The sequence below is a fragment of the Ictidomys tridecemlineatus genome, chromosome 11 (assembly GCF_052094955.1).
Source record: "Ictidomys tridecemlineatus isolate mIctTri1 chromosome 11, mIctTri1.hap1, whole genome shotgun sequence".
In the NCBI taxonomy this organism is placed as follows: domain Eukaryota; kingdom Metazoa; phylum Chordata; class Mammalia; order Rodentia; family Sciuridae; genus Ictidomys; species Ictidomys tridecemlineatus.
The window spans coordinates 59,530,526-59,543,364 of record NC_135487.1 but is presented as its reverse complement, the minus strand read 5'-3'; the positions used below and the strand labels follow the sequence as shown (position 1 = coordinate 59,543,364).

At 36.2% G+C, this 12,839-nt stretch overlaps 1 protein-coding gene across 8 annotated transcripts in view; it reads left to right on the top strand.

The window, feature by feature from the left end:
- Positions 1-12,839, top strand: part of Slc44a5 (solute carrier family 44 member 5) — a 339,417-nt gene that overhangs the window by 273,804 nt on the left and 52,774 nt on the right. For all 8 annotated transcript variants that reach the window (XM_078026504.1, XM_078026502.1, XM_078026500.1 and 5 more), the window contains one exon: positions 8,964-9,048. In XM_078026504.1, coding sequence (XP_077882630.1) covers positions 8,964-9,048 — 85 coding nt within the window. The remainder of the gene's footprint in view (positions 1-8,963; positions 9,049-12,839) is intronic.

Sequence of the window (12,839 nt, the reverse complement as noted above, 5' to 3'; positions counted from 1 at the left end):
ATTATCATGGAGCAGCCCTGCAGTCACTTGTCTATTTTTCCAGCACTCTTTAAGAAAATCCAACATAGCATTCTCTTCCCTGACCTGAACTGTTCCCAGCCACCCAGGAGAGAACTGTCTTTTTTCCACTTTCTAGTGAGGAGAGAGACTCTCAGTGCTGCCGCTCTGACATTTCAGTTGTGTCTCTTGGTACCACTAAATAGTCACTGCTCATCTGAATCTTTCCACTACTCCAGTGGCTTCCTACACTAGGATCCAAGACTGTGACTTTTGAGTCTTCGAATAGCCTTGTCCACTGCTCCCCATTTTCAGAACAGCTGCCACATTCATGGTACCTTGCTTTATCAGAACTACCTTCTTAGGACTTCTCCTGAGCCAGATTGCCAGCACGGTCTCTCCCTTTGTGGCAAGTTCCTTCGGGAGACATTTTTATTCTTTTTGGTCAACAAACCTAACTAAGGATCAATCTCTCTAAATTGTAATTTCAAGGACAAAGGGTTGATGGCTTATCCCTTGCCTCCATGAAAGCAAATTGGTCTTTCCCCATTCCAAGGAATATGAGGAAGGGAGAAACCACAAGTTGGTAACTGGAACAAAGACAACGTGAGGACTTTTTTATTATCTCTGTAGAGAAGGCAGTGACACATTTCTCTTACTAATAAATACATATAATTTTAAATTTTATTTTATTCAGTCTGTTTTTTCTAGCTTTGTTGACAAAATATTGTACGTATTTAAGATGTACAGCATGGCATTTGATAAAAGCATATCTTGTATAATTATCAGCATAATTATACATATTTATACATACATTCATGAATTAGCATATTCATCCCAACATAGTTACCTTTGTGTTTGGGGGGGATGGGGCGGTTAAGAACACTTAAGATTTACTTTTAGTACATTTCAAGTATATAGAACATTACTGTTTTTTACCACGTTAATTATTAGATCTTTAGAATTTATTCATCTAGTACCTGAAAGTTTATACCCTTTGACCAATATCATCCAATTTTTCCCACCTCAGAGACCATCATTCTGTTTTCTGCTTCTATGAGTTTGGCTTTCTTTCTTTTTCTTTTTTTTTTTTTAAGATTTTGCATGTAAGTAAGATCATTTTGTAATTTGTCTTTGTCTTTTTGTGTCTGGCCTAATTCATTTAATAAAAGTCTCTTAAGTTCATCCCTATTGTCACAGATGATATAATTTCCTTCTTTTTAAAGACCAAGTAATATTCCATTGTGTTTTTGTGGATGTGTAGTATGTATATACATATCATAATTTCTTTATCCATTCATCTGTTGACACTTAAGTTTCTTACATATCTTTGATATTTTAAAGTGCAATGAATGTGGGAGTACAGATATCTCAAGATACTGTTTCATTTCCTTCAAATGTATACCCAGAAGTGGAATTGCTGGCAGTTCTAATTGTAGTTTCTTGGGGAGCCTCCCCATGGTTCTGCATGATGTCTGGACCAATTTACTTCTAACCTTCAGTGTACAAGGTTGCTCTAGCACCTCCTCAACGCATGTTCTCCCTTGTCTTTGTTATAATAGCCATTCCTACCTCACCAGGCTTCCTGCTTTTCTAGTTTAGGAGTTTGGCAGTGCAATCCAGTATTTATTGTAAGGGGAATTTGGTGATGGAAAGTGACTATATGTAACAGGAAATCTTGGGCTTTTTGTCTATTTTGGAACTAAAATAAACTTACTCGTCAGATCACAATTTAGAAACATTGTACTAGCAAAGTTTAAAACATTGTTTTAGCAAATTCAATCAAAGGTGAGAAACTTTTTAAAAATTTAGTTTCATTATTTGAAAATTGTTCTAGTAAACTTTCTTAATGAAAAATATATTCTACATACATAACTAGAGTCAATATTAAATGTCCTTTTGCATTCCTTACTAATAAGCATTTAAAAAAATTAAATCACATTCTTATACTTCCTTTTGTTTTGAAAGTGTTTTAAAAAGAAAACACAGTTTTGAATATAGCTTGAACAGATTTTTTAGTATTGAGTGAGAATTTTTACTGTTTGTTGTATTTTGCTGAATGTATGCATTCTAGATGATTTTAAGTGGAACATTGTTAGCATAAGAAGGACTGATTTGTGTTCAAAGACATGGCCCTTAACTTATCATTGGGTAGAAGAGGCCACCTGTGAAATGATTAAAAATGTTTTTTTCTTATCCAGGCAACTACATACAGGGCTCTTCCAAAATGTGTCTATAGCAGCAGAATCATCAACACAGATTTTCAAATTCGGTATCTTGTGTCCTATTATCTGCTTCATTGCATTTGTAAATTGCTTGTGTTAAAAAGCCATAAGCACAATTTGGCAGGCCTGTTCCTCACATATTAAAACAGTTAAAATGTACCTTTAAGGGATACAAAATAATGATTTGAAAGCCAACATTCCCAACCAGCAAGTGTTTAGGGAATGCCTTAGTTGCCCCAAACAGATTTGCAGTTAATTTTTAAGTGTCAGTGCAAGCGGTTGGTCTAATCACATTTTCTCCTTGACAGAGGGCTTTTTAATGGCTGCAACTTCTTGACTCAACCCTAGAGCGCAACAGGAACATGCTTTGCAAATGTTTGAAAATGGGAGATGATGTTAGATATAATCATACTTGCTCCTGGTACTTCAGTAGCATACATTTTCTTCACACAAGTGAAAGCAAGTTTGCCTGAATAAAGTTCTCACCCACCTCTTACCAATCTTTGGTTATCTGTAGGAATTAACCCAACGGAATTTACACCTAACAATAATTTTTCCCTCTCTTATTCTCTCTCTCTCTCTCTCTCTCTCTCTCTCACACACACACACACACACACACACACACACACACACATACACACACACACTCATGCATGTTCACACTTGTATGCATCAGTTTCACTTAAAGCAGTCTTTAAAGGTACTTCTAAAACAGTAGGATAATGAAGAATAGGATAATTGCTCAGGTTTGCATTAACTGCTGAGTGACTTTGTCCATTGGTTTTATTCACCATCCTAACTCAGGCAGTTTAATTTTAGAGTCTGCTCTTGGCCACTAACCCCAATAGCCTTTTATTTAATGAAGAGGAAGAAAGAGGATTCCTTAAGCTGAAGGGAACAGAAAGGAACCAGAGTCTCTAAATACTGTCTCTCCCTCTTTTCCCTCACTGTCTCCTGTCATTCCACACTGAGTTGAGCTTAAAACAGCAAGTTCTAGTAACAGTTTAAGGAAATAAATAAAGGGCACAGTTTAAAGGGATAAATGGAAGTAAAGATCACGAACAGTTGGACATCTGCAGTCTTGTCCCTCAGAGACTGGTATGGGTTCACTTGGATTCACTTGGTGAAATGTTAACAGAATTATTAGTAAAACTATGCTCTGCACTGGCCAGTTAGAATGATTTGTTTCCCTTAAGAAGAATGTGTTAATAAGTAGCATCATACTAAATATGAGATGTTTATCTCCATATACTGGGTCTACATGTGCCCATCACAAGTACATCCCTATGAATAAATGACTAAATGAATATGAATAACAATTCAGCATAAAAGAAAGGGAGTTTGACCATATTCTAGACTGGTATTTTAAGATAATGCTTTTCATGTTAACTTTCTTTTAAGAATGAAGGCAAATAGATACTATAAAATTTGTTAGGTCCTAAGAAATAGCTTAAATCAGTTGAAATTTTCATATAGTAAAGGACCAGAAAATACTGAAACTTAGAAATTGTAGCTGTAAGTGTAAAATTAGCAAACAAATAAAAGGAAAAGGATTTGTGCTCTAATTTATAATTTGGGATAGAAAAAGATGGTATAACTACATCCTTCAAGAATAGAGGACATTTTAAAATGTAATATGATAATGACTTATCTATTGCTATGTAGTAAATTACCTTCAAACTTGGCACTCTAACAAACATTTCCAATCTCACAGTGTCTGTGGTCAGGAATTCTAAAGAGCTTAGTGAGGTGGTTTGTCATCAAGTGGCAGTCAAGTTGCCAGCCCAGGTGCAACTGACTGAAGGCATGGCTAAGGTGGAGGGTCTGTCTTCAGAGCGGATGTTGGCAGGAGGCTTCAATTCTTGCTGATGGCTGACAATCATGTGGCCTTTTCTGTACTACTGCCTCTGAGTGTCCTTATAACATGGGGCTTCCCCTAGAGCTGGTGATCTGAGAAGAGAGGAAGTGGGAGAGGGAGAGAGCAGAGAGGAAGCTGCAATGTCTTTTATTACCTACTCTTAGAAGCCATACAATATCACTTCTGCCACATTCGGTTTACTAGAAAAAAAGTTGTCAAATCTGGTTCACATTCAAAGCATGAGTAATTAAGTATCACCTTTTGTAGGAGAAATGTCAAATAATATATAAGCATATTTAAAAGCTACTACTACATGATCAGCTGAATCAAAGTAAATAGGATTGATGGTAAGAGAGAACTCCGTGATAATATCACTTTTTTTTTCTGGGAGAAAAGAAAGACAATGTGGAATCTGTATTTGTTGACATTTTGAAAAGTGGGAATATACATCTATCCAGTGGCTCTCTCAGCACTGCCCAGGGAGTTTTGAAAAACTGGAGTTGATTCTTTGATTTTCAGGACATTGGGTGCACCAAGGGAAGATAGATGTCTTACAATATTTGGGACAGTTTTGTAAAGCAAGACTGACTGTAATTCCTGCCTGACTTTCCTATGTCCCACTGATGTAGGATTTGTTTTTAAATATTTGAACATAGAACTTCTGTTTTAAAATTACAAAAGATTTTTGCAGGATCTTAATAGATACCAAGGAAATGTGAAAGAAGATTCTGCTTTTTTGTTAGAATTTACTACATTTAGGAAAATCATATCATTTACAGAACCATTTGTACTATTTGATTTTTCATTATAATATGTCTACCTCCTCCTGCAACTGTAGCTGTTATATTTACAGTGATTCTACCTGTAGGTGTAAACACGTGACACCTTCACTGTCTTCTTCACTTGGTCACACTGGAGCTTTTACATACTGATGTGCATACTGTTTAATTATTTTAAAAAATTGGTTCTTATTTCTCACTTATATTACAATAAGGGAATTGTATTGAATTTTTAAAAATTATCTGTGCGTATTATATTATCAGGGACTATTATTTCAATATTGTAAAGGGGGCATTGTAAAATATGCTATGAAAATGATGTGTTGGGCATTATGGTCTTGAGTATGACAGCCACACAGATCAGTGATATTATGGCACCTCACATAAGAAGTTCTTGATATTTGTGGGGAATGTTCTAGAACAGATCTATATACAGGATAGATCTGTGATTACTATGTGTAATGTTAAATTTTCTACTGGCCACATTTAAGGGTGTAAAAAACAGGTGAGACAAACCAGGTGATACATACTTAATTCCAACTACTTAGGAGTCTGAGCCAAGAGGGTTTCAAGTTCAAGACCAGCCTTGGCAGTTTAGACCCTATCTCACAATAAACTATAAAAAGGGCTGGGATTGCCAGGCGGTGATGCACACCTATAATCCCAGCGGCTCAGGAGGCTGAGACAGTAGAATCATGGATTCAAGACTAGCCTCAGCAACAGCAAGGAGCTAAACAAATCAGTGAGACCCTGTCTCTAAATAAAATACAAATAGGGCTGGGGATGTGGCTCAGTGGCTGAGTGTCTCTGAGTTCAATCCCCAATACAAAAAAAAGGGGGGAGGAGGGGAGCTGGGGCTATAATTTAGTAGTAGAGCCCTTGCCTAGCATGTGCAAGGTTTTCGATTTAATCATCCCAGCACCATAAGAAAGGAAAATAAATAAGAAGGAAGGAAGGGTATAAAAGAAATAGGTGAAATTAATTTTATTAATAATTTAATAATGTTTTGATAAATATGACTTCATATTAAATCGATATAAAAATATATAGATATTCTTTTTGTTGTTGTTCACACTATCTTTTAAAATATGGAATATATTTTGCTCCTTAGACTAGGGGCTAGTAGCTACCATCTTGGATAGCACCATTCTAAATGTCCCATGAATAAAGAAATTCCAAGAAAGGGAATAAACTGCGAGAAGCCCCTTACTTCATGAACAGGGGCAAAATAATTGCTGCTGGTTCATCTCTTTTTCCTCATCTTTTTTGCAGCTCTCAGCTCAAAGTCTTGATGTACCAGATCAAACACACACCATCTGTAGCACAGCTTCCATGCCAGAGGCTGTGTGGAGAGGGGGTAGAAGCAGCTCAGTAAATATGACCACCTGTCACAATTCAAAACCGGAAAGTCAAGGAGAATTTTTCCCTTGACATTTCTATCTCCTCTCCTCCTCTGTCCCCAGATCTCTGCTGAAACACCATTCTCTCCCTTACAAGTACAAAGCTCTCCTCCCACAAGGACAAAGTTTCCCAAACTGCCTGTGTCCTCTACTTTCCTATGTTATGCATCCAGCATTTTGCTGACATCCTGGTTGTTTACATCAACAAGCTTATACCCAAACTGTCCTTTAGTAGGTAGCATAGTTACCACTGTAGTCTCGTGGTTACAACTCTGAGCCTTAGAAAATAAAACACCAAAGTTTATGCCATGTTTACATCCCTTAAAAACCATGGAATTTTGATAAATAAACTGAATCACAATTATCTGTAAAATTTAGGTTAAAACAATATCCACCTCTAGGGTGGTTGTGAGACTCATAATGTGAGTCCAAGGAGACAGTGTAAACACGGCATAGCCCTGGCACACCATGCATAATGAATAAGTTCAAGCTTTCAGTATTCCATGATTTCCTCACTTTTTTCCCACTCCCAGCTACGTGTCCAAATCCTAACCATTTTTCAGTCTTTCTCAAGATCCACTTCTTCTGGAAACCTACAAACTTTATTCTCCTCTTTCCATGCCTTTCTTATGAACTCTGACATAAACTTATGCAGATACTGACTTCTGATAGAGTATACATGATGATCATTTAGAAAATTCTTGAATTGATTGATCATGGGAAAGTGAAAGAAAACTATGGCAGAGGATGCAAATATCAGAACCCTCTTCCCCTTGACCTAGAGGTTTGTCTTCAATTATGGTGGACAGCTTTACTATATCCCTTCACAGGTAGTTTCCATACAGTGCCACGGTTTCCAGAGGCACAGAGCCACAGCTGGCCACTATAGTGACCCATTAGCATGCTCTTTATTGGCCTTAATACCTTCTCTGAATGCCTTCCTTTGTGACTTTTTAAGCTTCTTGGAATTACCTCCCAAATAAACTATCTGTATCAAAGTTCTTCTTTATGATTTTGCTTATGAGGAAATCCAAAAGACAAGAACTGATATTAACTGAGTCTATGTGGGATGCTGAGCTCCATGTTAGGTATTCTACTTCCATTTTCTTCTTTCATATTCTCAACATTCTTATGGTTTGGGTATTTTATATCCATTTTTCAAATAAATTTGAAAGCCAAGACTCCAAATAAGTGATTTGTTCAGGGTTATAGATAGTAAGTCGCAAACTTAGCCATCTAAATGCTGCTTTAGGTGCCTATTTCTGAATTAATAATTCTTCAGAATGAATAGAACATTTTAGGATAAAACTAAAAGAAACACATTATAAAAAGGAGAGCTAAAATTACATCACTGTCTTAGGTTTAGCCAAAATGTGACAAAGTAAAATATAGAAACAGACTATAGTGTCTGGAGACATTGTGCTTTGAACACATAGATGTCATTTAAATGCCATATTTATAGTCCAGTTTCTTTATTCTGGGAAATAATGATGGGAAGATATGACAGCAGAGAGCCACCCGAATGAGTCAGATTTCATAAGAAGGTATTAGAAGATGAAACTGATTTGGCCTCTATGACATTGGAGAAAGAATTAGACAAAGGAGACTTTTCTGAGTATTTAGATACTGAACAGAAAGCCTTGGACTGATGAGAAAAAAAAAATAGGGAGAAAAATTCCTCTTCCATATTAAAATTCAGAATTGATTTTTTTATCTTCCCAAGTCACACAGGCCACATACATAAGCATGATTGAATTATAACGTGAACTGTCAAATCCAATAAATGTGAGTAAAGAGATAGCTGGGCAAATGTTAAAGGAAGCAAAGGACAAAGATGTTTTTTCCAATGCAGAAGCAAGCATTATATGACCAATGGATTTCCTAGAATATTAAAAAGGGTATTAATCAAACTGGAGAAGTTAGAAAATTTTAGTTAGAACTAGGGACTATTACCCCATTTAGCTGATGAATATTACTTTCTGTGGTGATAAAATCTAGAGCTAAATCAAGTCAATGATTCTTTTAAAAAAATGGTGATGAGTTTTTATGAGGGTAGAATTCAGTAACATCATAAAAACTAGAATCAAATCCTCAATTTTGAAGTTTGAGAAGAACTTCATATTTATATCAAGCTTTGAAGTCATTAGACAAAAATGCATGGTAAATCTTTATTCTGTGTTGCCTCTGTTGTTGATTCTGTTTGCCTTGAAATGTCACTTAAAATCACAGGAAACCAGTCAATTTGAGCCGGGCATTGTAGTTTCATTCCTTTAAATTTTAAAATGGTTTTCACTTATGTACAACCCAAATGCATTACATCATATTATTTACTTTAGATTATTAGCTCTGCGATGAAGTCATGTAGTTTTTGAACCCTGGAAAAAGTGTCTTCTAGCCAAGTAAGCTTTTGTACTGTGCCCTCTAGTTCACATTTTAATAAATGTCATTTTCTAAGTGCATTACCTCATGTTTTGGCTCCAGCCCAGATAAATCCTGAGAGAATAAGAGAAATGTGCTTTCTGACTGATTCATCCATATTTTATTTTACTTTTCATTAAGAAATTACTCTTTGAAGAAAATCAATAATCTTCTGTGACTGAGGGGCAAGGTTAGCGTGTTGCGGTGGTGGATTCTAATATCTCAAAGCAGACTGCCGTTGCCCAGCTATTGCTGATAGAATTTCTGTTCTTTCTTATTCCTGCAGCCTGGGTACACGGCGACCCCAGGAGAGTGGCCTATCCTACAGACAGCAAGGGCCACTTTTGTGGCCAGAAGGGTACCCCCAATGAGTGAGTATGGTCACTTTTGCTTTGTGTGGTATCACTGTCTAAGCTGGAACCTAGAAATCGCTTTTATACCAATCCTCCTAGACTGCTTAGGGAGACTGAAATTCATGTAGGAGGCTTTCCCCACCCCTTTTCCTACAGACAGCTATAAGCAGTTGGGAAGTTCAATACTAAATGACTTAAGATGCCATGTCATTGTCATGTAGCATTTTAGTAGAATGCATGAAGGCTCTGCTTTGTGAAAATACAATTCTTAAAGATGGATAAGACCAGTAATTTTTTTCAGTAGCCATATTTTAAATGCTTTATGAGATGGGCTATTGGAAGACCTAGTCCTGAGTAACCTAAAAGTTAGAAGTTACCATAGTTTAGTTTTGTCAGACACCCACAGATGAATCATTCTGCCTTTCAAAGGTAAGGGCACAGGAAGGTCTTGGATGCTTGGTGGTCTTTTCATGAGAACTTGGCTTCTGTGGACATTGCCCCAGAGTAGCTGAGCAAAACATTGCCTTTAGATTGTGAATCAGAACAGATATTTTCACTTCTGAAAACAAGTTTTATATTTCTTCACCTAAAAAAAAAAAAAATAAAACCCCATAAATTTCACATTTTTAGAAAACATTCCCTCATTTATCATGCGTCCATTTCTTTGCTTTCACTGCCTGAGGTTGTTGCTAAATCTCCTGGGTCTTCATAACCAATTCAGTTACTATAAAAGCTGATTTGAGGTGGAGGAGAAGGAGAAGGAGAAGGAGAAGGAGAGGGAGAGGGAGAGGGAGAGGGAGAGGGAGGGGGAGGGGGAGGGACAAATAGGTTCCCCAACAGTTCCACCACCAAAATGCATGTTTCAGAAGACTTGAGTTTGTTCTCTTGCTGCCCACCCCTAACCATGAGCTTATTATTTCAGGAGATACACATATTTTTAAGAAATTAGCATAATTTATGAGTCAAATTCTTATTGAGCAATAAGAAAACTCAGAAATTTGGAGGAATCAGAGACAAATCTTTAATTATGTCAGGTTGAGTTTACAGGGACAAGTTTACTCCCAGGAAAGAATTTCTCCCTATTCGGGACAACTGGAGTAAATTCTGATTCAGGACGGCAATTCTTATTTTAACCTCAGTCACTTAGAAAATCTTAGACTTTGCCAACAAAACCTTCATACTATGAAGGACAAAGAAAGCACCAGGTGGTAAAAAGAAAAAAAAATCAAACAAATCTCTAAATCTTTAGTTCTTTAAAACACTATTTTTGAAAGGGTTTTTGTAACAATAAGTTTTCTAGACCTGAGCAATGACCCACTTAGTTTGAATGAAAATGTGACACCACAAATTTCAGGACATACAAATTATTCAAAGACAATCCTTGCTTAATACACATTCTCATTGAAGTATTATTTATAATAATACACTGAAAACTGAACATATCTTCAACCACATGTGGATACTATATGATAGCCCATCTATTTAATAAAATGTAATCAAGCCAGTGGAGATTATATTTCTATTTTCAATAGTCAATTCTATTGATGTTTCCTTATAGTTCCTGAAGTTTATCATGATTGTATTAATTGCTTTCCTCCTCCCTCAAAATAACATTCTCCTATATTTCACTAGTATTTTTATAATTTTCTTTTATATATTTAAATTTCCTTCAAAACAAACACTAAAGATTTTGTATATACAATGTAATTCAGAAAAGCAACAACAGAAAATGTAGGGTATATTTATAAAATTATGCAGTAAAACAACCTTTCTTAAACATAATGAGCAATTTTAAGGAACATTACCACACAAAGTAAGTTACCTTAAGTCACTGCCAAACAAAGTTACAATCTAGAGAAGAGGCAATCCAAGAGAAATAAATATTTCAAGCAAATATTCCTGACTAAAAATCAATCAATAACAACGATATGAGCTGCTACTAGAAGATCAAAAAGGAAAAGATGATTGATCATCTAATATAAAAAGAGGCAAAAACCATAAATGGGAAATAACGTAACGAACAATAACAGTAGAAACTGCTGTTGAAGTACAGTTTAAAAAAGAAAACAAATTAATGGATATAATATTTTTTGAGTATTAGAATGCCAGATATTTAAAAGATTAAAATTTCCAGGGTTGGCTAGAGGGAGGAGAAATAAGCACCTCATTTGCTACAGGTGATAGCATGATATGATATCAGTTTTTTTCAAATATTATCAAACATATATGCTGTTGTTGATTCTCCTAGAAACTTATAGAAATTTGAATACATTTCCTACTATAATAGGTGCTGTGTTACTCAGCTTTCCATTGCTCTCACAATGGAAAGGTTTATTTGGGCTGATATTTTCAGAAGTTTCACTTGATGGTCACTTGGTCCAGTTGCTGTGGACCTGAGGTGGCACAGTACATCATGGCAGAAGAGGCGTCTTCACCTCAAGTCAACAGGGAAGCAGAAAGAGAGAGAGACAAGAGGGCCACGGTTCCAATATGCCCTTCAAGGGTGCTCCCTCAATGACCTACCTTCCTCCAACTAGAACCCACCTCTTAAAGGTTCCACTAGCTCCTATTAGCCCCACAGACTAGGGACCTAAGCTTTAACACATGACTTGGGGAAGCACTCGAAACCAAAGAAAACGGAAAGAGCTTAAATGTTCATCAATAGGAGATTGAGTAAACAAATTATGATATAGTCATATAATAACATACCATTTAATCTTTAAGAAAATGTCACATAGAAATATATTTTGGCATGGAAATGTGCCTATGATATATTGTTAATCCAAAAAATTAAGTTATTTAAAATGGAGCATGAGCAGGGCATAGTGATACATACCTGTAATCCCAGCGTTGGGAGGCTGAGGCAGGAGGATTGTAAATAAAAGGCCAGCCTCAGCAACTTAACGAGGTACTTAGCAACTCAGTGAGACCCTACCTCAAAATAAAAAACTTTTAAAAATTAAATTAAAAAAAATAGAGTACAAGTATAATTTTGTTTTGTGGGCATGTTTGTGTACTGGTACATCTTATAGTCACAGATATAAAAACACCTATACGTGCAAGGAAAAAAGTTTGAAAGGATACACATATGCTTTACAGTAATTATTTCTAAGCAAAAGGTGTTATTTTTTTATTTTTATTCACATGTTCACTGAGCCCCTGTTTTGTCCCAGACGGTCTTCTAAAGGAGGTTAGATTGCACACAGCGGACAAACCATCTGTTCTCATGAAACTTACATTTCAGTGAAAGAATAATTGGAGATAGAGATGTAAATAAACAAGATAATTTCAAATAGTGATAAGGAAACAAAACAGGAAGCCTGATGGAGAGTGACTGGTGTTCCGTGAAAGGGAGGTCTCTCATGGCTGCCCGGCTGGGGGAGGGCTTTGATGAGGGTTGTACTTTTCAACTGAGATAGGAAGACTAGAAAGAGCAGAGCTTTCAAGCCAGAGGCAAGAGGTGCAAAAGTCCTGAGGCATGTGATTCTCTAGGAGTAGAAAGAAGTCCAAGAAGCTGGAATATAGCAAACAAAGAGGCAGGACTTAAGCAGACATGTGAGAAACAGGAGGGACCAGATTTGTGGTTCCTACACACTCTGCCAAAGTATTTAGATTATTTATAAATGTGGGGAAGGACATGGAAAAATGTTCAGCGCAAGAGTAATGGTATCCATTTTACATTGTTAAAAGACTATTCTTCTTGATTTTTTTTCCCCATGGTGAACTGTTTCAATTGTTCACAATAAGCATGCATGCAGAAAAATACAAGCTTTCCATTTTTTCTTTTTTGAAAAAAATTAATGAAATGG